The following is a 26,312-nucleotide window of genomic DNA, read 5'->3' as shown; positions in this document are numbered from 1 at the left end:
AGTATGACGTAGTAGGATAACCAAAACTAAAAAGACTGTCTTAGTTCATAAGCCTAGATCACTCTTAAAAAATGCTTTGCTTTATGTTTAACTTAGAGCAAAATTTAAAGGGTGCAGTAAAGTACATAAAAGACAATTTCCAATATCATAGAATAAATATTTTTGTAATATGTTTGAAAATAGTTAATGCTAGACTGAGCCATTAAGTATTTCTTTTAAAAAAAAGTTATTATGTGAAACATACAGGACCCAGTGTGAAGCAACAAAGAGTCCTGTGGCACCTTATAGACTAACAGACGTATTGGAGCATAAGCTTTCATGGGTGAATACCCACTTTGTCAGATGCATGTGTGTGAAGCAGGAGCATATTGAACAGGGAAGATATTTTTAACTTTAATTGTTCCTAGGAATATCAGTTAGATTGGGTTGAACACACCAAGCAGGAGGAGTCTAGATCTCAGCATGGTAAGCCAATCCATTGGGAGGAAGAAAGGGTAATAGACTGACTTTCTACTGGAGCTCTGCACATCAGTCTTTTTGAATCAGCTTTCTTTCTGATGAGACTTGGTAGGATGTCTTTGGTGAGCAGATTTACACTTCCTCTGACAGGTGTTCTTTTCGCCATTAGTGGCAAATAACTTTTCAACTAGAAGCCTGCAGTCCAGTGTCTCGTCTCTAGTGTAAAAAGAAGGAAAGTGGCAGACTGGTACTAATGGGTTTGGGAAAGAGAAATTAGGGTGGATATATAATTTCTCAGAATCCACACTACAGTACTTAATGGTTTCCCTAATGCTTCTTTTAACATTACCCATGGCAATGATGGAAATGGAATTTCAGTATTGTAAGACATAGGTTGACCAGTATTATATTGTCATTTGCTATTGTGTTTGGAATAGAATGAGGAGATAATTCAAGCAATTTGATTGTCTAATGTACAAAGCATAACTTCTGTCAGTACATCTTGTGCATACTAATTGAGCAGACTTGACTCATTTAAAATAATCCACATGCTTATTTTTATAGGTTTGTTTCTGTTTGTTTTTTATTTTCAGTCTAAAGCAGCAACAGGGCATATCCTGCAAATTAAAGATCAGCTGAAACCCAGCTGATATTATGTTTGTATCCTCTCTTGTCTGATTTGTATCTGTTCTCTGGATTGTAAACTCTCTGGGAGCAGAGACCCATATATTATTGCATGTTCCTGTAGCACTCAGCCTGATTGTGAGTGGCATCTGGGAAGTACTACAATAGAAATAGGTTGTAATCATGGGGGAAACTCAGAGGTCATATCTGCATTCCCAAAAGGAAGAAGTGGCAGCACATACAGGAGTCAGGGATTCTTCCTTCTTTCTCCTTTTGTCCTCTCCTCTACCAGTTTGCTCAGAGGTGGGAGGAGAGGCTACAGCCTAGTGGCATGCATTATTTAATACCTATCTGGGCAATGATAATTGCTGAATTACAACAGGACTAGCCCAGTGGAACCTGATTATAATGGAGTAAAATTCCATTGAAATGCATTGAAGTAAGTTCACTACATTTCTATTTTTATATACGATAGAATGAGAATGCCTCAAGCACTTTACAATGATCTACAACCCACATCCATTTTTCCATGGAATATAAAATATCAGCCACTTTGAGAAGGAGGTCATACTTGTCAAATCCTAATTCTAGGCCTACTTAACCAATGTTTTTATATCAGCAACTAATGTTAGTACAGCAGAAAACATTAGGCGATTCATGCATTTTTTAGCAAGTCCCCATTTATCAAAAGGTTTTGTACTAAAGCTCTGATTCATTTGCATTTAGCACAGCTGTGTTTTATAACAGTTCTGTATGTATACGACAGTTAGGACTGACCTTTATTTGTGTACTGCTAAGTACTTGGAAGAAAAGATCTGGCACTATTCAGTCAAGCAGAGTACTCTAAATGTTTTAGCCAATCAAAAAAATATATATATAATGAATGTGTGCATTGTCTATAAACACCACTGCCTTCCTGCATCAGAGTAGTAAGCCATTTAAAACAAATAGATTCAAAATAGAAATTGTGCTAGTCCAATGCATCCTACGATTTTTTTTTTATCCCTTATAATAAATTTTGAGTTCCTAGTTATGTCTTTGGAAATTCTCTGTTTTGGGGATTGGATTTTTACACACTGTGATCTTGAGTTTGTTTTCTGGCTTACTTCATAAATAACGGAAGAGCATTAAACATGCAAACTGAGCCTCAGGTCATGGCAAATAAGTCTCTGGAGTTACTTTGCTTCTGGTACTGAAGATCCCAGGTTTGATCCATGTTGATAATGAGGGGTAGGAAGTCTTTGATTTGTCTTGGCTGATGCGTAGGTGCCATCTAGAACATGGGTTCTCAAACTGGGGGTTGAGATCAAGGGGTCATAAAGTTATTACAAGGGGGTTCACCAGCTGTCAGCCTCCACCCCAAACCCTGCTTTGCCTCCAGCATTTATAATGTTTTTAAGTATACAAAAAAGTGTTTTTAATGTATAAGGGGGGGTCTCACTCAGAGGCTTACTGTGTGCAAGGGGTCACCAGTTCAAAAGTCTGAGAACCCCTGATCTAGAAGCTGGGAAGAGGTGACATTCTGAGAATATTGGGGTTACATAGTCACTTGCTCCATGATCTTAATGATTTTTGTTGCATTTTTTCTGAATTCCCTTTTTGTGCATATCTTTTGGGTGCTCAGAACTTTTGATAGTATTCAAGGTGTAGTCTCACCATATCTTTTTATTTGTGCTATGTAATTGTTTCTTTAAATATATACTTAAATTGGAATGAATTTATTAGATGGAATGTACATATTTTTATTTCTTCCGTAAAGCCTGGTTTCCACTACAGACAATTGTTGACAATGGGTCTTAGCAACAGGTATATTTGAAGCCATGCAGGATATGATTTAGATACAAGTGTAGACATGCAGAAACTCATTTCAGCACTATTTCAGAAATTGTGACTAAAAGCTGCAGAACTCAGAGAAGTCAGTCAACAGCTTTTTATGCTGCATTTACAGAATGAAGAAACATTTACCTTTAGCTCTTATTTTCCTTAGATCCCATTTATAATATATCTGCCTAGCACAAACTTCACATCTCAAATGTGGTTCATTTCTCTTTGTTTCTCTTTTCCATATTTTGTGAAGATGACCTGCTTTAATGGTCACATTTTTCCTTTTTTAAAACTCAATAGATTTGAGTGTATGAAAATATTCTGGACTAAAAATAAGGAAATTCTGATCAAATTAGGCAGATCTACATTTGCCTGTCTCTTCAGAATAGGAAATTAGATCATAGGTAATATTTATTTCTTACATCATATAGTATGTAATGCTTTATTAAAACCATACAAGTCAAGGTTATGTGTTTCTCCTCTTTGACTATTTTTTTTTAAATAGTGATTTGACCGTTCTTAAATTTATGCTAGATAGCGAAATCAGTATAAAAAAAGTGCAAGTAAATTGATTAAACTTTTTTTTTTAACCTAAAAATGGAATTTCTGATTTCCAGTTTGCATTCTTTACATCAACTACATTTCCATAGGCTTCAATGGAGATTTGGTATGCTAGAAAATTAGGAGTCGGCCCTTGATTAACATGGCTTTGACATGAGTTGCTCAAAATAACGTTCTTCTTCTCTGAAGGCTGGAAAACTGAATTTTCCCTGTGCCTCGAAATGAAATATTTTTTTGCTCCAAGAAGCCTGTCTGGGGAAATACTGATAGGGAAATAGTGAGTCCCTGGCAGCCCTTTTGACAGTGAACTTCATGAAAATCAGCTGAAGTTAATAGATAACATAGGACTTGAGGACAATTCTAAATTCCCAAGGGGAGGTTCTTGTCCTAATTTCTTTAAAGCCTACATTACTAGGCCTTGTAGGATTTGTTTTCTTTTTGGTCAAATGTCCATATTTTAGTGAAAAATCAACGTTTTTACTATGAAAAATGCAAAGAAGCAAACCCAGTGAATTTTCTGAGCGTTAAATTAATCTGCTTTGTGACAGATGTTATCTTCTTGCAGCACTACAGAATAGTTTCATGAAGACAGACTCCAAGCTCCCCTTAAAAATAACCAAAGCAGTATTAATATTCCAGGTTTTTTTTTTAGAAAACTGTATGTATCGGATGAGTGAGTTCCAATATTCATGAGCTGGAATTAGAAGAGACAACATTTTATTCTTGCTTACCAGTGAGTTCTTTCATTCTATAGATAAACTGCATTGCAAGTCTTTAATCATTCTCCTATAGAAAATCTGAACATACATATTTTAACCTTGTCTACTTATCCTATTCTATGTTGAATATTAGAAAGGTAGGGGACACAGGGTTTTCTACTAACTCCTGGGATGCCTCCTTGTGACTGTGTCTGCAAAATAGCTCTTCCCAGTCTGACACCCCTCTCACGTCTCATTTCTCTCTCTGGACTCAGGTGACTCTCTCTTCATGACTCGGCCCTCCGGCCACATTACTCTAGTCCTCCCATTCCGGAATAACAAAGTTCCACTGGGTGAATTGTCTCAGGGAGTCTTCTGATCTACTGCCCTGTCTGTGTCACTCTCCCAGTGGCTAGTGTGTGAATCCAAGTCTACCCACTACTCCAGGTTCCAGTCCAGGTGCACTATGCCCAGCAACCACTGTCTGCTGAAGCTCTGACCATGTTAGTGTTTCTCTGGGCTCTTTCTTCCCTATCATCTGGCCCACATCTGAGTTGCCTCTGGAGCTTCCTCCACTCCCCATGGCTACTTCATTCTCTTGGATTTTTACCCAAATCTGTAGTCCAAGGAGGATTCTAGGTCCTGTTCTCCCTCCAGAGAACTATTTCTCCTACCCAGCCAGCTCCCTCCTCACTAAAGAGTGACTGGATAGCACCTCCCTGCAGGCCTCTCTTTCCACCAACATTTTCTCTTTATAAGCCTGTTCCAGCTATTTTCCCAGCTAGGCTTCATCAGCCATTAGGTCTTATCAGTCCTTGGCTCCTCTCCAGATTGCAGCCTATTGGTTAATTGGCCTGTTGTACATGATTAGACCTTGTGTGGGTTGGACACCCCATCACAGGGATTAAAAGAATATTTTTTTCAGTGACCATATTTTACTTATGTTGAGCAATTGTTGACTTCAAATATGCTAAAGAGTGGCATGAATATCATCAGATAGGACTGTTCAGTTAGTTTTTTTTAAAAATTTTATGTAAAAGCAACTCAAGGCTCATTGTGAAAGCTGTACTGTAAATTCATTCTGAACTCTGCAATCAGTTGACAGAATAGATATAGAAGCATAGAAATGACCACACTTTACATTATTACTCTCTGAAGTGGATAATTACAGTCTACCCTTGTTTTTTATGTGCCTAAAACAGGTGGTGATGATGATCATATGATTGCATTTTGTGTGCAAAGAGTCAAGTACATCAGAGAGGGCAATACATACTTGCAGTTTATGATGCATATACTATATCATACTCTGATATAGCATATATATTCACATTACACATTTAGATTTTCTAACTTTCTGCATGTGAAAAGTAAAGAATGAATGTAATTTTGAATGGTATCTTACAAGGTACCATCATGTCAACTTGATCTGGAGCATAAGGCACCAGACTGGGAGGGTCCAGGGTTTGGTTTCTAGTTATGCCACTGATTTGCTGTGTGACCTTGTGCAAAACTCTAAAGTACTCTGTGCCCCGGTTATGGAGCTGAGCAAACTATTTCAGACAGATAATTTGTTTGCCAGAAAATGAAGTTACAGATCAACTGAAACTATTCATGATTTCACATGAATTTACCAAATAATTTTGACCAAAAATATTGGTGGGGTGGGGAGGGAGTTAGATTCAAAAGGGGACTTAGGGTCGGGCAGAGGGAATAGCAGATCCCTGGTACTGGGGAATAAAATAAACCCCAAGGGAAAAAGACTAGCTGAGCCGCAAACATGCCATTGCACTGAAGTGGGCCACTTGATTGATCATCTGCAGACTGCATAGTCCGCTTTCCTTCCCTTAGTTAGCCCATAAAGAGAAACTTATTGCCGCAGCTGTGAAGAGAAGCTTGTGCAACATCCAGTAGATGCCTATTTCTGATCTAGACAAGTCAAGACTGTGTATTTCCCTTTAAGACCAATCAGATGAAGATGTATAGTCAGCTTGCCTCTCAATCAAGGGAATAGTTATTACAGAATATGCTGCTGATAATATATTTTTAAAAGCTTTTAATTTTTACTTGGTTACATAAAAGTAGCATTTAAGGATCATTAAGTAGGAACTGACTGCAACTGGTAAAGTAATTCATAGAAATTAAACTTTTTTTAACTGGGAACTCACAGATTGTTTTTCATATATAAAAGAGGGGCTCTTGGGGATTGTCAGTATTAAAAATGAAGCAAACGATGAAGTCTATCCTCTTAAAATTGCTAGAGGGATTTTTGAAAATGACACAGCTTTAAACTGAAACATGAAAAGTGTGTTATGTGTCAGTGGAACAAGAAGTCATATCAGATGGTCATGCCAGGATGATTAACTGATGATATGATGTCACTGCAAGACATCAAGAAATGCCATGACTTCAGTGAAGTTATTCCACATTTAGAGTGATGTTACTGACTCAGAATACGATCTAGTGGAGTTGAACAGGGTGTAAAAGGATACAATATTTCTGCTGATCTTGTAGATGACTGCACCCTATGCAGCACAAGTGGCACAGCTAAGCAACCTGTTTAGGCCTCTAAGTATCCCTTGAACTGTATCCTAAAGTAACCATCACCCATTAAATTTTACTCTTGAAAGAAACAATCTTCTCTGAAACAAAGTTCCCTTCATATGATGGCCATGCTCAGTGAGTCTGTAATGGCACTGACATCCTCTATGAATAGGAAAGGAGAGAGAACAGATGCACTGTGGAAGCTGCCTGCTCTGAGAGTCCATTCTTACAAAGAGGAACAAAGAAAAGCTTCCCTATGCCAGCGATGGGTAGCTCCTCTGGAAGTGCTGTAAAGGATGCTCTCAGACATCTGAAATGTAACCTAGCCTGTCTTAATGCTTCATGTTAGTTTATTCCTGCGCAGGGGATCCAGATTTTGATTCTCATTCAGAGCTGCGAATGTTAAGGGAAAAGGCTGTTTGAAATGGAGGTGCCTACAATATAGGGATTTCAGCCTGGGAAGGTCCTCGATGCTTTGACAGAAATCTTTAGGACAGCTTTTTTGGGGAAGGAGGAGTAAACAACAAAACCAAGAAATGAATTTTTTAAGTCTGAATGCCTTCCCAGTCTCAAACCCATGTTACACTTACAACTTTGCATGTGTGGATATTTGCAGTAACTGTTTTGCTACCAATTATTTACAATTTAGATGTCTATCTGCTTCACTTATTGCCCCTACATGGCGGTAGGTAGACAGTGAAGTGTTGTTATTTGTACCTGCCAAAAACAAGGACAAATTTTTACTCTAGATACTATTGTTTTACGTGTAGCACTCTATTTTTTTGTGTTTTTCCCCCAATAGAGCATATATCTGCTTCATGATGATCTCACATTACATTCGACATTTGCCTTGCCAGTGGCATCATATTGTATCAAATCACCAGCTCTGCATGTTGCAGTTTGATGATACATCTAAAAGTCACCAAAAGGGTCATGATGGTGTTCTGCAGTATTGCTACATGGCTAATGGTCCATGGACCACGTTACTTTTGGACATGGGGGTGTGTACATGGAGTTGTTTGGCTGAAAATTGCCAATCAGAGCCTCTGCTGGTCTACAAAGGAAGGATTAGGAAGCCCTTTCATCTGGGAGCCAGCCAGGAAACAACATGCTCCTCCTTCCAGTCTCATACCACCATCCCTGTGCCTCCACCTGCCACAAAGCAGCTTCTCATCACCCCAACCCTGCTGCCTTCAGGCTGTTTAAAAGGAGCAAGTGCTACTGCTCCCAAACAGTTTCCTTGCACCCTGCACGGGTGCACTCTGTAAAAAGGGAGGGTGGATACAGATGTCTCTACTGAATCTCTTGGCTCACCTCCTCTTCTCTGCACACCTACCCTATTGTGACCTCTCCACCCCCAAGCTTCTTTGTCTGCTGGCCTCTCTTTTTTTTCAATAGTTCCCTGATTTTGTGACCCCTCAAAGCCTTCCCCCATCCAAGCAGTATAAGAAGGATTGTTCCAAGAAAAAATGCAAATGATGACAATCCTAATGACCTTCCTCACTATTCCTGTGTGGGTAGTAAGTGTGATGGGCTGTGTATAGTGGGCGGTTATTCTATATGTCTTTCCCACTGATTAGGAGTTGTTTGCAAATTTGTCTTCATGGATAAGATATTCTTTATTGCAAAAATGATTATTCTTTTAAAATAGCCCTTGCATTTTGGGAAATTTTCTTTTATTTAATAAATATAAAACACCTCCCATGAACTTTACTGTTCTTTCAGAATGGTTAAAGCACTGGTGTCCTCTCTTACCAGTAAGGGAATTTGTCCACATCCGCCGCCCAGAAATAGAGCCGCAGCTGGGAGTGGAGCTGGGACCGGGGGCCTAGAGTGGAGCAGAGCTAGGTGGCACTCTGTCTCTGTGGGGGCTGGTCTGGGCCCTCTCACCAACCTCCCCACTCCTGCATATTCCTTCATTCCCTTCTAGGGAGGGCATGCCCCCACATTATGGGGACCACTGGCTTAAAGAATACTGATGGTTTGGAATCTGCTTCATAAGGAAGATAAACTGGGAAAAGCAGTCTGGTGCATGTAAAACATTCCCCCTATATATTAATGTTAAATATTTATTGGTAAACTTATTCTTATAGTGTTAATTGGCCTCACAGGTTCATGTTTTAAAGGGTGTTTTACATTCTGGTGCTTGTTAGTAAACTAAAACTTGAACCAAGCAGTTAACCATTAAGATACTAGAACTACTGATCTTGTACATTGGTGTCACAAATATATCGCTATTGGACCATGAAGGATAATGATATTTAAAAACATAAAACCTTCTCATTATTTAATTACAATATTGAGTAATTAAATAGATTACATCTCTATTTCATGTTTTGTTTGTTATTTTTATTATTTTTGCTGGCTCATAGAATTATTACTTCATCTTTGTTCCACTTGAGCAAAAAAACAGGTTGGGGCTTAATTTTGAAGGTGTAGGATGAAATGAGAGGGCCCGGTCCTGCTAGCTTCTAGAAGCATAGTACTTACAGATGTTCTCTTGTGTACAAGTAAGCACTGAGTGAAAAAAAAATGTATTCCTTCCAGATTTTATTTTAATTGGATAACTCACATGAGTAAGGATTGTTCATGTGAACAAAAATTTTCGGGATGCTGACGTAGGTATATAAAAGGTAAAGAAAGAGAATACATAGATAGTATTAGACCCCAGTCTATCAAATATTTGGGGTTTGAGCCTATGCTCTTTCAGTTCAATGGCAAAATGCCCATTGATTTGAATGGTGCAGAATTGGGCCTTTATGCATATACTTAACTTTACTCACATGAACAATCCCAGTGATTTCATTGTGATTAATCAAGTGCATAAAGATAAACATATGCCTAAATGCTGGTAGGACCAGGGTCTATATTAACAAAAGTATGATGTGATGGACAGTAATGGAAAATGAAGATATTTTAATTTTGTATTTTTTCTCTATTAGTTGGCCAAATATGTTTTCTCCATAGAATTAAAAACTTGAGAAAGTTATTCTACCGTGTAATGAAAAGCTAAAGGAAACCATTTTTGCTTTGCAGTCGTAGTTTTAGCAGAACTTGTAGACCTCAAACTTTAGTCTTTAGTCTGTGTAATTTTCATGCACATGGATAGTTCCATTGACATCACTAGAACTGCTCACATGCTTGAAATTAAGCATGTGCATAGGTGTTTCCTGGATTTTGTGCCATGCGTGTGAAAGGGAACAAGAGTCTGAGAACATACCTTTGACAGGCAGTCTAGAGCAAGCCCACCCTGAACTCACACGTAGCGGTGGCTTTTGTCCCACAGAGCTGGGCCTGGCTCCTTGCTTGAGGCATTGTGACGTGGTACACAGGGTCACAGCACCACTCAGGTTTGGGTCAACTGTCCTTTTGTCATGATGGCGGAGAGGCAGTTGGGTCATATTTGAATGAGTGGTGCTGCAGGTAGCCAGGTCACAGCACCTCGGGTGGGGAGCTGGTCCCATCCCTGAGAGGAGCTGCAGGAGCCATTGCTGCAGGGTGAGTTTTTTGTTTTGTCATTTTAACCTTTCTTTCTTTGTTTCATTTTGTGTTGTTTTACATTTGCGAAAACATGGAGCTTTGTACATCCAGCAAGTGTGAAGCTGAGTGCAGCTTATGTTGAACAAGTGGAACTTTATTTAACCTTTAAACTGCTCTGTCCATGTGGCAGAGTTGCTTCCAGTCTAATTCTCTGCATTCCCTGCTCCCTCAATAACAGATTCTCCAGTGAACCTGGGTCCTCTGACTCCAGTTCCACTGATCATGATACATTTCCCTATTTTACAAACATTTTAATATAAAACATTAACAATAAATAGTTGACACCTAGATCTCCAACCTATGTCTCTTTGGCCAGAAGTTGCTAGCATGTAGCCAACTTGAAGTCCCTTCTTTACCACAAGCTCAGTCAGTTACGTAGTCTGAGATAGTTTGGTTTCCTCAACAGGCGATCACACAGGGAGTGACCTATTCCTGTAACCTATTCACTTGTCTTCAAGTCTAGTAAAATGTGTTTCTCTGGAGTCTCCTCCCTGTGTGGGATTGGCCTCTAAATAAATAATCTCAATATCTCTGTAGTAGGGATGTAAATACCATTTTAAGAGTTAACCATTTAAATGATTAAAAATACTTTGTTTAAATGGTTAACCGATTGAAGGCTGGCTGGCACAGCTGGGGCTGAACCGGCTGCCACTGCTGAGGCTGATCCAGCTGGTGCGGCTGGGGCTGGGGCTGCTCCAGCCAGGCAGTACTGCTCCACCTGCACTGGCTAGGTGCATAGCTGGGGCTGCTCCAGCTGGTGTGGGGCAGCTGGGACCAGTCAGCCAGCTGGACTGGGATTAACAGTTAGGGCGAGTTAACCGATAAGACTGTTTACTGGTTAATCAATTAACATTTTATATCCTTACTCTGTAGGATCTCTATGGATGTTGTGTCTGCTGGCTCAGATCACTCATCCCTCTTGTGTAGTCACCTCATATCTGGGTGCCACTGCACACCTCACAACTCCTTTAGTCCACTCATGCTGTCTCTGTAGTGGCAAGATACTCAGAAGTCCCCAAAATTGAATGTAGCCACCAGTGTGTGTAAGACTATAACATAGGGCTGTATCTCCTCCTCTTCAGATTGGTGGTTAGTAGTGAAAAACCTATATCACTCTACAGTTTGATTCTGTTTTGGGGAGCAATAGGGATGCTGTGCTGAGGCTTGAGGCAGTGGTGATCTTCAGAGTGCTGCAGACCTCTCTGTCTTGTTCTCTTATAAGGTAAAGTATCAGTTTTACTTTCCTTCTGTTGTCATCCCTCTGCATGAACAGGTCGGTGTGCAGCTTGACCTCTTCCTTCCACCAGGTCCATCTCTAGGCTAAGTTTGTATTTGCAAAATCCAGGGCTCGAGGGACTTCAAACCAAGTTCCATGACTCCAGCTGCTACACTGCAGAGAACACACAGCTCAAATGCTGCTGCCACATTTCATTCATAAAACGTGAAGCTGAATGAAGTTTAAGTTGAACGCAGGCCTTCTGACTCCAGATTGTGATACACTCTGCACACTCACATCCTAGCTTGCTGCACACACTGTCTCCAAGTAGACAAACCCTAAGCATTGTGGGTGTGCCACATTCTTATATACATATTGTTTTAAAGAATATTGTATCGAAATGCACTGTCATGACTACACATATATCTGCCCCGTCATTTGTATACTAGTGCTTTTTGTTATATACAATAAGTTAATATTACTTCATTCTCCCTTTCCAGTTTGCTTCATCCACCTGTTGTGTCTTGTCTTATAGCCTTGATGGAGATCTCTCTGGGACAGCAACTGTTTACTGTACCTAGCAGAGTGCAGTCCAGCCATCCTCCATCGGTGCCACTATCTAACGCTAAAATAAAAATAATAATAAGGAATCTTTTACTTGCTTTTATTTATTCCATATTGCTAGAGTGTCACAATGCTCTCACTTTTTCAGAAAGATCACCAGCAGTCAACTCAGAAATCCCAATATTCTTTTCCACTGCATTTCACAATTCATTCATGGTGAGAAGTGGTTCTTTGATTCAGTACTTGCAGAGTGATGAATGGAATGAAATGGATATAGTTTGAAGTGAACATGTATTTGTTTGTGATATCCTCTTTCGTCTTGAGGTTTTTCATTTTAAGAATCCTGTTGATCAGAATTAAAAAGTGGCTGTTTCTAAGGGGAAAATACATTAATCGAAATCAAATTAAGACTACTTTAATTCTGAATATAAGCATCCATGTAGGTATTGAGGTTTAACTTATCCAGTTTAAATTCACACCTGTAGTTAATTCAGATTAACTTTCCTGAGTGTCCCCATGTAGACAAGCCCAAGTTTATTGTGTTGTGAAAAGCATGAAGTATTATGTGATAGTCAGTGAGCATTCACTCTGAAACAGTCACAAAACGTCAGACTTTATTAGACCGTTATAATAAAAAGTCTTCCCTTATGTTGTTCTAGAGAGACCAAATTGCACAATCAGTTTTCAACAACCAAAGGGCCACTTTTTGTTCAATGAAGTCTGATGAGCCACAAAAGTATCAAGCAGATAATGCAAAATCTTGAGGTGCACGGCACCTGCAACTTTCAGTGGGCCAGTCCTGAGTCTTTAATTCCGCTTTTTTTTTTTTTTTTTAACTCAGATCTTATTTACCATGGCTGTGTAAGGACTGAGTAAGGAACTCTGGATTTGGTCCACTGACCTAAATGAAAGTCAGAAGCTCACAAGGGGCTTGAAACCCCTATTCCACTGGGGGTCCTGCAGCTGACAAGCTTTGCCCCCAGAGTGGGGAGAGCCGGCCAGGAAGAGGGCATAGCAGGTGAGCTAAGGGCTGCAGTGATGCAGGCAAGGGATGTACAGATGCAGCCCATCTGCTGGGCACTACCTGCTGCTTCTGTGGAACCTGGATTACATTTTTAAAGCAGCCCTCCCTTGTGGGATGACTAAAAAGATCTTTGTTTACACTGCTGATGCTAAACGAGTAGGTTTTGGAGCACAGATGAGATATGTCACAATGATGGATATTATATAACTTGATCTGGACAGTCAGGCTGACCATAAAACCTGTTCACTTCTCATGTATCAGATTGAAAGTTTCTGAAGGTCTGCATCTTATTCATCTTGTGAAATATTGTCTTTCTTTTTAATTTTCCCTTGGCATCTTGTGTCCTGTCAAACATGTGATTGGTCCATTACTGCCTCACAAGAGTCTAAATCACTCTGTAGCAGTTCCTGAGAGGTCTTTTAGGAGACACTAAGCCATCGTAGGGCCTGATCCAGTTGACTCCCATTGACTTCAGTGGCCTTTGGATCAGAGCTTCAGTTACTTATTTTGAGGTAGCTCTGATTTTAGAAAAAATGCTGTAAAAATATCTAAAACTGTAATGAATGACCAACCTCAGAATCTAGAGTGACCCTGCTGATACGCATAGGAGAAAAAGTAGATTATTGGCACAGTTCTTCTGTTTGAGATAGCATGGCTTCCATTGCATTCTAATCACGTTAACAGAGTAAATCTGAAACCAACCAGGTCATTTGCAGAAGACAAAAAGGGAAATACAACCCATAATATCTAATGTAGATGAAATGCCTAAAAATCCAATAACAGACTAGCACAGGGTCTGCTACTCGCTGCTCAGCAGTGCCTCCTTGTGGCTCATCTGGGGAATCTGCTCGTCACTGTCAGCATCCTTTCCGGCGGTCGCTCAGCCTGTTACCTCGGTCACTCACTCTGTGGCTTCTCTCTCACTGGTCTGGAGCTTCAGTGCTTCTCCTTTATGGCTTAGCCCTCTGGCCAAGTCACCATTATCCTCATCTTCTGAGGTATTCTCAGAGTCTCCTTCCTCAAAGTCTCAGGCAGTCTCCATCTCTACCATGATCATTTCATTACTCCCATAGTGGCTGGTAGGGGAACACAAGCATGCCCTGTACACCGGGTTCCAATCCAGGGATGCTCAAACCAGCAGTTCAGGTTCATTCCTCTCACACCCTTCCTGCTCCATCCCTGGACTGCTCCTACCCTGCCTTTCACAGGCTCCACCTTTCCCTCTTGTGACCGCAGGCTCCCCTCCCTGCAGTCCCCTTGCCCCCAATCTACTGTCAACTTCCTCTCATTATAAACCATGTCCAGCTCCTATCCTTCCCCAGCTGGACTTTATCAGTAATTAGGCCTTAGCTCTCCCTGGCTTTTCATCAGGTGCAACCTATAGTTTAATTGGCCTCTCTTGCCACCTTAACCCAAACCGTTCTGGTGTGGGATGAATGCCCCATTACACACAGGTTTTTCTTCAGACTGTACCCTTTAAAGGTTCATTTGCACCATATAGCAAATAGATTTCATATGGTGTGCCTGGTAAAATCTGGCGGTATTACAACTTGAGGGAGCTGAACAGCAAAAACTAGCAGAAAGCATGGTTTGAAAAGCAAGGTAAATGCACTGGCAAATTAATTAATGCTCACAATCCAAGCTGTCTCCTCCTGCAGTTGGAAATTAATGGATTTTTTTTAATGTGGTATCCTTCAATGGCAAAGCACATACTGAAACTACTAGTACCAAGATGTTAACCAACATATTGTGTCTAAGTATTGCAAAATCTCAGATCAGTGGAAAATATCAATGTGTATGTTGTAATACTTAGGCACAATTTTGGGTACCTGGTGTCCTATAACACAATCTTTCTTTTCAGAGATATTGAGCATCCATAGGTTCTATTACAGATGCTTGGATCTTTGAAAATCAGAGTGTGAGTGAGGAAAAATAGTTTTAATTTTAGCATGTAAAATGTAATACATGACAATTAGAACTCTCTGAAATATTATCAGTTAAATTAATAAAGCTCTGCATTTGAGGTTTTCACATTTCATTGTTTTCCCAAAAATGTTCTGACTTGGCTAAATGTTGGACATTTTCGTGAAACACTGTAGATATTCAATAGCTCCAACTCTGAATTTTCACTAGCAGTAAGATCTGTTTTTACATGAAGATACAAGTAAATCTGCAAATGTTAATGGTTTATTGCACATATTGGCAACCTTTGGCACACGGCCCATCAAGGAAAGCCACTGGTGGGCCGGGACGGTTTGTTTACTTGCACCATCCGCAGGTTCGGCCAATCACAACTCCCACTGGCCACGGTTCACTGTTCCAGGCCAATGCGGGCTGCGGGAAGCAGCATGAGCTGGGCCACCTCTTCCCGTAGCCCCCATTGGCCTGGGACAGTGAACAGCAGCCTCTGGGAGCTGTGACTGGCCGAACCTGTGGATACTGCAAGTAAACAAACTGTCCCAGCTTGCCAGCGGCTTTCCCTTATGGGCTGCGTGCCAAAGGTTGCCATACCCTGGTTTATTGTGAACATCCCATTTCGTGATATACATTTCCAGACCTTATTTACCAATTTGCATAATCCTGATAGTAGTCAGATTACTCTAATACAATGTCCAAAGGGATGGGGTCTGTAACATTGTCATGTAGGAAACAAAAAGGTACTCAACATTGAAACCATGTACTGGCACTGTATACTAGATGTGTGTTTCTCTGCTGTGGGGGCAGGGGGCAATGGAGTTACTGAAGGCCACTAATTAAATATGCTACTAGACTGGTATTTCTTAGGGGACCCCTAAAAATGTCTGACTTATAGTTAGAGATATATAAAAAAGTTATTTTGGACTTAACTCATCCATTTTAACCTATAGTGTACACATTTTCACTACATGATTTGTCTTTGACTAAGCAGTTGTGTTTGCTACATCATTTCCACAAACAGAAACTCTTAAATGGTGTGTGTGTGTGTGTATGTGTGTGTTTAATATTATGTACATGTATTTGTATGTGGACGCATAAGTCATATTGCATTTTTTATGTGGATCATATACGTTAAAGTATGAAAGTCAGGTATTTTTAGTTATTTTTAAATATCTCTTTATTGAATTGAGTATATAAGGAGCATCAGACAAGTTTCTGCAGCTTCTAATGTGACTTCAGTTTTATCAAATAAAGCCATTGACTTCTCGGCATGAGTGAGAGTTACAAAATCATGCCCTTATGGAAGGCCAATGAAAGATACTGTCTAGTATACCACTCTCTCTAGACATGGATTCCAACATTTCTGAAAAGTGAAGGTTGCATTTTCTTTCTTTTTGATCACATAAGACACCTAAACACATTAATCTATAGACAACCTTTCCCAGTACATAGCGTACAGGATCTGGTTGGTTTCATAACAGTACTGAGTGGGTGGATTTTTCACTTTAAACAGTCACACATTGTGAAATTGTTAAATATCTGCCTAATGTGTTTGAAAACTACTATTTAAAGAATGAGTAGGAGGTTAAGTGAGACACGAGGAATGAAAGGACTCCACCAACTTACACTTCTGTCTGAAATGTTTTAACAATTATGATTACAAGGAGCACATACGATTAATTTTTAATTTTCATATCTGTTTTTGTTTATGTTCTCTCTATACTTTAAAGAGCAAGAATTTTGGCCAGTTTAAATTGTTCTAGCTCCATTTATGTTAATGGAGCTACTCTAATTTACATTAGCTGAGAAGCTGGCCCTTTGTTTAGAGACAGATCCATTTTTTCTTCTGGCTAGATAGCCAGGTTCCCTTGATGCTTGGATAGGTCTTCACATAGCAGTAGGAGAGAAACAAATAATCAAGAATTTAATGAAAATGAGAGTGCAAAACCACAAAATAATTGGCAGTTGGAGTCAGAGTCAGAATATCATCTCAAAGTACTTTAAATAAATTTTGGGCCAGATTCCAATGCTCTTATTCATGTTGAATTATGCATTCCTCCAGCCCAATCTGACTGAAAGAGATGATGCTACTTGTGGTGTCGTACATGTTCTATTCTGTATGAGGAAGAAAGAGGGACCTGGCTCTTTATTTCTAATTGACTAGTCTCATGTATTTGTTTTTTTAAATATTAAAGGATGAACAAACCGCTTGTGAAACAGACTATTAAATTACAAAGAAGGCACTAAGGAGTTGTAATATACTATACAGACTGTCGTCCAAGTAGTGTGGACTACTTTAACCTTTTACTATTCTTAAAAAAAGCTAGGCAGTTTATTTCCTATAATAGATGTTGAAAGCCTTTTTGCCTATTTATAATTACCTAATGCATTTGAAAGCTACATTAGTACATGATGGTAGTACTCAGTCTTGGGTTTATTTTCTAGCTTTCAGCTTTCATTTACTGCACTTTTCCTGCTAAGATTTTGCCTTTAAGTACTCCTGTGGAACGAGGATTATGAAGATATTATTGCACAGAATTTTTTAAATCAATAGCACAGAAAATGTGTACTATGTAGTTTCAATCATTTCATTGCATTTCACTCCTTAACCCCTTGTCTGTGAGCCACTGTAGCACAGTCCTTTAAATTGTCCACATTTCATGGAACACTGGCATTTCAAGTGAGATGACCAGATATCTGCTGCAGTGCTCTGATGTTAGGGAGCTGTGACACTGAGCCAGAAAGGGTTAAGCCATTTGCAGGCTAAATGATCTAAATTCTACCTTTAAAGGCATATTAGGAAAGTATGTAAATGGTAATTAAGGCAATTTGTTATAAATAGCTAACATAGCCATGTTAGATAGACTACATCTTTGAAATGTAGACTTGTATTGTTAGAGAATTGGAAAAAGATGGTGATTGTAGTTGTCTATGTTTACCTATATCTTGTTAGAGGTTAATGATGTAACCAGACGGATCTGATCTGTCACTGTGTTCTATTGATTCAAAGATCAAAATGGAACATTAACATTTAGATGAACTGTGAATGTGGTAATATCTTTGTCTTCATTTCTCTTTGAAGTATGTAATAAACTATATGTAAACGGGGGAGCATAGGTAGTTGCCCTATGCTAATCCATGTAGCTAATTATCAGTGATGCTTCACCTATTATTCAAAGCCACAATGCTTCAACTACTATTCACCTACTGTCAAGAGGATTCCATAAAAAGAACTCTTGGGCCCTGATCTTGTATCTCATATCTGCTAAGGCTTCATAAGGGGAAGTTTGAGTCACAAGACTGAGGTCCTCAGCTCCAGACTGGATCACCCTGATATTGAACATTGGACTATAACCTATGGAACTAATTCTGAAAGAACTCTTTGCAGCTCTAAAGTTCACCATCTCTACTATGAAACTGACCTAAGGATTTTATTCATGTCTGTATGCATAATGATCTTTCAACCTATACTCTTTCTCTCTTTTTTTTTTTAATAAATTTTAGTTTAGTTAATAAGAATTGGCTGTAAGGTTATATTTGGGTAAGATCTGAAATATTCATTAACCTGGTGGGTAATTTGTCTGATCCTTTGGGATTGGTAGAACTTTTTATATGATGAACAAGATTTTCAGTAATCCTCATCATATTTGACTTGGCAGTCTAGGTGGGAGCCCAAGGCTGGCTTGCTTTAAGGGAACTGTGTTTTGGGTTCTGAGTAACCAGAAAGATGTTGTAGAAGCTGTTTTGTTGCTGGCTTGGTGAATCTAAGTATTAGAAATAATCACCAGTTTGAGGGATCATCTGCCCCGTTCTTTGCAGTTTGCCTTGATTGAGCAATCTCTGTGTGGCCCCCCCCACATAGGATCCCAGTCACAGGAACATTGTGCTAATCAAATAAAAACTTTATCTCATCATGGTCATTAAAGATCCCATGGCACTCTTTGTAAGAGTAGGATGCTAACGCCACAAATCATGGCCAATTTGGGTAATTGCATCTGCCTACCTAAATTCCCCCACCACTCTTTCATTTGAATATGATATTCACCTTCACTTCCTACTCTGAAATAATCAGCCACGGTGCTGTGCACGCTTAAATATTCCACTACAGAGATTGCTGCCTTTAAATGGTGGATTAAGTTATTCCTGTCTATATATGTAGCCAGGTCCTAAGCTGGTGTGAATTGATGCATGCTGATTTGCACCAGCAAAAGATCTGGCCTGTGTTTTTTAAATTGTGTTGGGGTCCTTCAGGCTGAAATGCTGCATAAATATCAGATATCATTGTGAGTCATTATTGGTCAGTTGCAAATAATTAAATAACTAGAACTCTTGATTTGTTTTTGTTTTTTTCAGAGACAGGGCCTCACCTGTCTGGGGAAAATGAAGTGCCCAGGATCCAATGTGAGTTCTGTGCAGATGCAGGGTGATTCTGATTATTTCATCAACCATCTTGGGATTCCCACTATGCAGTTTTCTTACGAAGACATCAAAACATTGGAGGTAATTGTGAATGGAAACAGACAACACAATAAAAAAAATGCAGAAACTGGTTTTACTCAGTGTGATATTCCATGCCACGTAGGTTGCATTTTAATAGATTATTATAGATGTTTGGAAGTTTCTATAGTACTTAGAAACATCAGTTCTTTGCAGTGGTGTACCGTTCTATTTAAAAAGATTTATACTGTCTTTTGCATTTTGATAGAGCAGATCACAACAATCAAATTGCAATAGTAAGATTAATATCAAAATATAATTGTAATCTTCAGCATTCACAGTAACCCCATGATGTGTGAAGTGTTTTTTCTTATTTCTTGCTTTTGAAGGACATGTTTAAGGCTCCATGTTATCTAAGAAATTATACGGTATGGATTAGCCAACCCAACTTGACAGACAGCTTGCTACTAGAAAAAAATGAATATCTGTGTGTTTCTGTTGTTCTGTCTGGCAAGGAAAGAAAAACCTCAAAATGCATTTTACATCTGTCTCCAAACTGTGGGCAAAATTGTACTCTACAATCGGCTGCTAACTTCCATCTATGAGGTTAGATTCCCCAATCCACTAAGATGACTTTCCATGGCATAAACCCCAGCTTCTCCCCCTAGCCTGAGTATATCTGGAGTGTATCCTGACAGTGTTGTGTGGTGGAGTTTTAGTGGGACAGGGATCATTGTGGTGGAGGGGAGCACCACTATTCCTGATTCTACCTTGCTCTGGCACAGGTCTAATTTGTCCCAAGTTTAGGTGGCTGAGGATTATAAAGACACTATTGGTTCTCTGTACTACTCTGCACTGAAGCAGAGTGGAGAATCTGCCCCACTGTTCTCCATGCATTGGCCTCTGCTGGCCCTGTGCACTGGGGTGAATTTGACTCCATATGTGCAATATTAATTGCAGAGTTAAACCGTATTGCCATTTCCATAGCGTAGAGCAGAACTGGTAACTCCAGCATTCTGGGCATGTAGAGTGAAACCACCAGGCACTGCAATATTCTGCTCTCCTTAGATGAAGAGAAGTCCCACTACTATCCTTCTAGATGTCTTCTCTCCCTATGCACATAAGTTATTAGTCTTCATTCCTTCCAGAGTCATTGCAGAATGGCAGCATACTTTAGCAGTGCATTTTTTGTCAACAAAAGGGGAAGTTTAGGGGTAGATAGAATTAATTAAAAATATATTGTACCAACAAAACCTTCTTGTTGTTTTCTTTCGAGAATCAAACATTTTTCAAGCTGCTTCTATTATTATTTACTTTACAAATAAATCAAGACAATTCTCATTTCAAGTAATATACTGCAATCAGCAAACATTCCTATCTAGGTAACTCCTGGGGAAATTTGAATCGATTTTTCTGTCTTTCTGTATGAAAGAGAGACTGGGATATAACAAAACAAGCATTTGGTTTACTGAACATCTATCAGAATATCAACAGAGAGATTTCCCTCAAGTCAAAAATGACTGACTTTAACTTTTTTTTTGGAGACAACTTCAAAATGGGAGTATTATCAGCAAGTGTGATTATAAACAATGCATAGTGACTATTTCCTTTATGGTGAGTGAAGTAAATACAATACACAATGCTTGTGGAGAAGTAAATTCTATTGAGTCTTTTTCATTTCTGTATTTTCTCCTGGGTTCAAAAGGGAAACAAAATAAAGATCAACATTTAAAAAATATTCTGTGATTAGTTAGAATGTCATTTTATTATTTCTCACACTATGCAAAGGTCAGGACTGTGTCTTATTTACTGTTCTTTGTAGCACCAAGCACATGGTTGTACTCATCAAATAAAATGAGACTTATTATTAACTGATTATTTTTCTTTAATGTGGGGTGAAAGTCACCCAGGGTGTAGGAAGACCTGGACAGGGCCCTATGCACCACTTGATTACAACTTAAGATATGGAATTTCACTCCTGATGTGTAACTTGTATGTTAAGCTTTAGAAAGACAGAGTTTTTGTGTGGTCAGATAAGTACACTGTTTCCCTGTTCAAATGTTGTTATTTCTATATAAGTGATTTGGAAAGGCATTCAGGGTAATATGAAGGTCTTCTGAGCAGAGTCTGAGTATTCTGTGTATGGATTCTTTATGTGGCTAACAAGAAGATCTGGCATTCTATTTGATGCTAACAAAAAATTGTGGAAGATCCATGAAAATTTGGGATCACAGAGACCGTCGTACTGGATCAGACTGAGTGTCTAGTCCAGTGTCCTGTCTCCAACAGTGGCCAAACCCAGACATTTCTGATGAATGTATAGGAAGAAGGCAGATGTGAAGTAATCTAGCCTTCACATTTATGTCTCCTCCTAATCTCAAACAACTAGAGATAGTCTTACGCCTTTAAACATAACATAAACATAATGGCTGGGAATGGGGCACATCCATTCTGATTGAATTGGCCTCGTTAGCACTGACCCCCCCCAAAGGCAACTCCCATCTTTTCATGTGCTGTATATTTATACCTGCCTACTGTATTTTTCACTCCATGCAGCTGATGAAGTGAGTTATAGCCGACGAAAGTTCATGCCTACATAAATGTGTTAGTCTCTAAGGTGCCACAGGGACTCATTGTTTTTGCTGATACAGACTAACATGGTACTACTCTGAAGCCTTTAAACATGAGGTTTAATATCTCTTCCACAAATGTGTTTGTTATAATTAATTATGGTGACTCTGCATATTCTTGTTATCCATATAAATGTCCAGCCCCTTTTTGAATCTTGCTAAATTCTTGGCCTCAGCAACTTCATGTGACAGTGAATTCCACAGTTTAATCACAGGTTGTGTGAAAATTATATTTCCTTTCATCACTTTGAATTTCTCATCTTTTATTTTCATTGAATGTCCCCTTGTTCTTTTGTCCTCTTGTTCTTTGGTTGGGAAACAGGAAGAACAGAAGTTTGTGAGCTATTTTCTCTAGATTATTAATTATATTACATACTTTTATCATGTCTCCTTTCAAGTAATAGTCTACATTTTCAAAAGTGAATTTTTGATTGTCTAACTTGAGACATCTTATAGGGTCCTGATATTCAGGAATTCTGAGCACTCGCCTTCTGAAAATATATTCCTTTTAAAGTGTCTCAAATTAGACATCCAATACCTCTAAACACCTTTGAAAATTGGTGCCAATGTTTGTGAAAATCTACCATGTTGATAGAAGAGGACATAAAAATGGTATCTGTTTCCTTATTTCTAACCATGAAAGCATTTTAACATCAAATTTCCCTCATTGTCATGTTAAGCACTTTCTGTGCCTACACTTGTTCCCATAGCAGTTTAGATACAAAAATTAAACTGAGTAATAGGGCTGGATCCCTTTTCATCCTTAGCTTTGCTTGGCATCTGCACTGCTAATTTGCTAATGATTCAATTTCACAAATGCAGAGTAACCTATGGATGTGCCAAATGTTAGAGTGATCCTCCTTAGAAGATATTATGGTATTAATTGAAATGTCTGTAGTCACGAGCTTTGGTTTAATAAGCAGGTTTTCAATTTGTAAACATTGTTGCACATATTAGGAGAATCATTCTGTTTCAGATTAAGTACATTGCAGAGGTTGGTTTAAAGGAAATGAAAAAGCAGATGCTCTCAGATTAAGAGGCAACATTTATGACAGGCTTGTGGTCCAATACACACTTAACAGCTGTTGCATGTAGTTTCTGTTCCAGATCTGGGTATTCACTATATATAAGGCATGTGAAAGAATCTGCAAACTCCATTGTATCAAAACCATAGCAACATTTATGGTATTAACACTGAAGTTCCCATAAATATTGCTTATTTTACTTCTATAGAAAGTTTCATTTTCCATCTTCAGGTTATTTTTACAACTATTAATTATCATTTTGTTTTGAAAATAATGGAGCAATATAGCTAAACTTGTAGAAGAAAATATTTATGCATTCGATTAAATGTCACACAATGAATTTGAACTTTTAAGGCATCGCACTCTGTTCAAAATCCAGTTACTTTATCTCTCATATTGTAAATTAATACCTGAAAGTAAATTATGTGATAGATATTATCTCCAGTCTTGAGGTTGATGTACCGCACCTTTCAGACCTTAATGTGTTTTGCCCTGAACCTCATGATATCTGCTTTATTTGAGAAATGAAACACTTAGCAAAATATGCAAATTTATGTAGGCAAGTGGATGGGTTTTTAGTACAAGCAAAGTTACTCAGCGTGATTAAATTTGGATTCTCTTGATTATTTATTGTATTGGTTATGTGAGCAGTTAATCTTCCATCATTTATATGCCACTTCATTGATTTATTAACATTTCCTTATGAAACTGGTTCAATGGCTCTCGTAGTATGCTATATACTACCAGACATGAGCAGTTCAGGAGCGATTTAAGGATGCTAAATCTGCTTTCTGGAGGAGGCTGGGAGTATCAAAAAATGATAGCACCATTCTGAGAAAGGCACAAATTATGCTGATCTTGCATCCATTCTATTATATCTTGCAGGAAGGTCCAATGCACAGCTTAGTAACTTTTGGCAGATACAGTAGTTGTTTGTTTTGTACACCTGACAAACAGCAGACGGTATCATGTAAAACCAATGAACTGGTCCATTCAAAGTACCTCTCTCTGACAAAAGGGTCAAAGAGTGCCCCTCCTAGTGTCATATACAGAGCAACAGTTACAGCTCAGCTACGGAAACATATTTCTTGCATAGTATGTGCAATGCTGATCCTCAGAGAGAAGGTTATAAAAACTGTTCATTGGCAGGCAATGTAAGAGGAAATGCTCAGACCAGAAGAGTGAGCAAAACATATCACTTTTGAAATTAGCTAACCTACTGAAGCAATGTTTCAGGGAGGTGCGATTTTGATGGCAAACACCTTTGGTTAGAACTGAGGAAGCAGACTGCATACTAAGTGCCCAACCACTGGGACAAAAATGTACTGAGTGAAATGTAGTTCATCTATTTACTAACAGAAATACACAGCATTTTAGTCTCCTGGTAAGAAATAAAGTCAGAGGAGTTTTCAAGCAGGAAAACCACAGTATTAATCTCTCCTTTGTCTAAGGGTCCTGCTGTTATTGCTTCAGGAGAGCCTCTATCTCCATAGGCTCTGGGGTATTAGCTTTACCTCTAGGATGGATAACAACTTGAAGGTCACATTGATTCATCATGTCAACAAGAGGAAGCCCAAGTTTAATACACAAGCAACTGGAGAGCTGGTATCCACTGATTCCCTTACTCTTTAGGCCCTGTTTGAAGTGGAATCTGACCAAGAAGCAAATGGTGTAGAACAGTTTTCCAAACTATTCAAGCTAATTGTAGGAAATCTTAAACAACAGTGGAGGAGTCTATAGAAGCAGTGAGGAGTTGTGCTGAGAACACATCTGAGCTCTCCTAATAGAGAAAGGATGGTTCAGTGGTTAGGGCATTAGCTTACGACTTGGTGACCTGGATTCAGTTCCAAGCTCCACCACAGACTTCTTGTGTGACCTCAGGCTAGTCACTTAGCCTCTCTGTGTCTCAGTTCCCCATTATACCATGAGAATAACAGCCCTGCTCTCCCTTGCAATAGTGTTGTAAGGAAAAATACAATAAAGATTGTGAGGGTGCTTAGATATTACGTGGTGGGGGCATATAAGATATGTAGACAATAACTGAAGGTCCATGACTAAGTCTTCCTTTTCTCAATGGCATGTAATGGTACTATTACAGAAACAATCTTACTCAGAGCCACACAAGTGAAGACATTCTAAAGCATGATAGTTTGGTCCATCATTGTAACTCTCCATGTTCTGTACTATCTACATCAGTGGTGCAAAATCCTAGACTCAACAGAAATTCCCATGGAAAGGGTAAATTTCAAGTGCTATTCTTTTCATTCCATTTTTTTACAGTGCATTTCTATATTCTTGAATGTACTAAATTCGTATTTTCACAATGGTGTGGCTTCATATCAGTAAATAGAGCATTTGATATAAAAGATGAATGTGCTCCATGATGCTGGAAAGTACAAATGCATAATTGCCAGACCACAGTATTTGACACATTAGTCACTGTGTTTATAAAGGTTCTATTTAGGGATGAATCTTTTAGAAGTGTTTTTGTTTCAGTTTCCTTTATATTCCTTACCTATGGTCTGAGGGGGCTGTAATGAGCAATACAAGTCTGATACTGCTCTCAGCTTCATTTTTGAACATCAGGAACAACTGTTGAAGTCAATGGCATTACAGTAATGTGAGATCAGAATCAGCTTCTGTGTGGGAATTCAGTTTTCTATTTAGTTGTTCTTGGTTCCAATTCTGTGCATTGATTGTAAGTGCTTGCATGTCTGGTATAATGGAGACTATCCTTTCATCACTTAATTATTTCCCCTCTTCCTCTGCCCTTGCGTATTGCTTTCTTTCTTTTTTCTTTCTTCCTCTGTCTCAGTTTCTATTCTTTTTTTATCTCACTGATACAGTAGTTTTATATGTCTGTTTACTTCAGATGAATAATTGATAGCTATGTTCTTTCATATGAAGTAACATCCACCTCAGATTGAACTCTGCTCTTGTAAATGTCCTTCATAATCTAAGTAAATCTGATTGAAGTCTTTGAAACTGTTTCACAGCCTAGCAGATGGGTAAACAGGTTTGTAGTTAACAGTTGTACTACCTGGTAGTGTACTCATGTGCCAAACAGGGAGAGATCTCTCTGAGGCCTTGGCTACACTTGCAAGTTGCAGCGCTGGTGAGGGGGTTACAGCGCTGCAACTTACTCGGTGTCCACACTTACAGAGCTCAGCCAGCGCTACAACTCCCTGGCTGCAGCGCTGGCTGTACACCTGGTCCGCTCGGGTGTAGCGAATCCAGCGTTGCTGATGCAGT

The 26,312-nt window shown here is 39.0% G+C and overlaps 1 protein-coding gene across 2 annotated transcripts in view; it reads left to right on the top strand.

Moving 5' to 3' along the window:
* Positions 1 to 26,312, top strand: part of NAALADL2 (N-acetylated alpha-linked acidic dipeptidase like 2) — a 912,012-nt gene that overhangs the window by 718,072 nt on the left and 167,628 nt on the right. For both annotated transcript variants that reach the window (XM_075068381.1, XM_075068380.1), the window contains one exon: positions 19,322 to 19,468. In XM_075068381.1, the coding sequence (XP_074924482.1) occupies positions 19,322 to 19,468 (147 nt within the window). The remainder of the gene's footprint in view (positions 1 to 19,321; positions 19,469 to 26,312) is intronic.

This window comes from Chelonoidis abingdonii, chromosome 8 (genome assembly GCF_003597395.2).
Source record: "Chelonoidis abingdonii isolate Lonesome George chromosome 8, CheloAbing_2.0, whole genome shotgun sequence".
Lineage (NCBI taxonomy): Eukaryota > Metazoa > Chordata > Testudines > Testudinidae > Chelonoidis > Chelonoidis abingdonii.
Note: the sequence above shows the minus strand (reverse complement) of the source record. Positions and strands in the feature narration are given on the sequence as shown.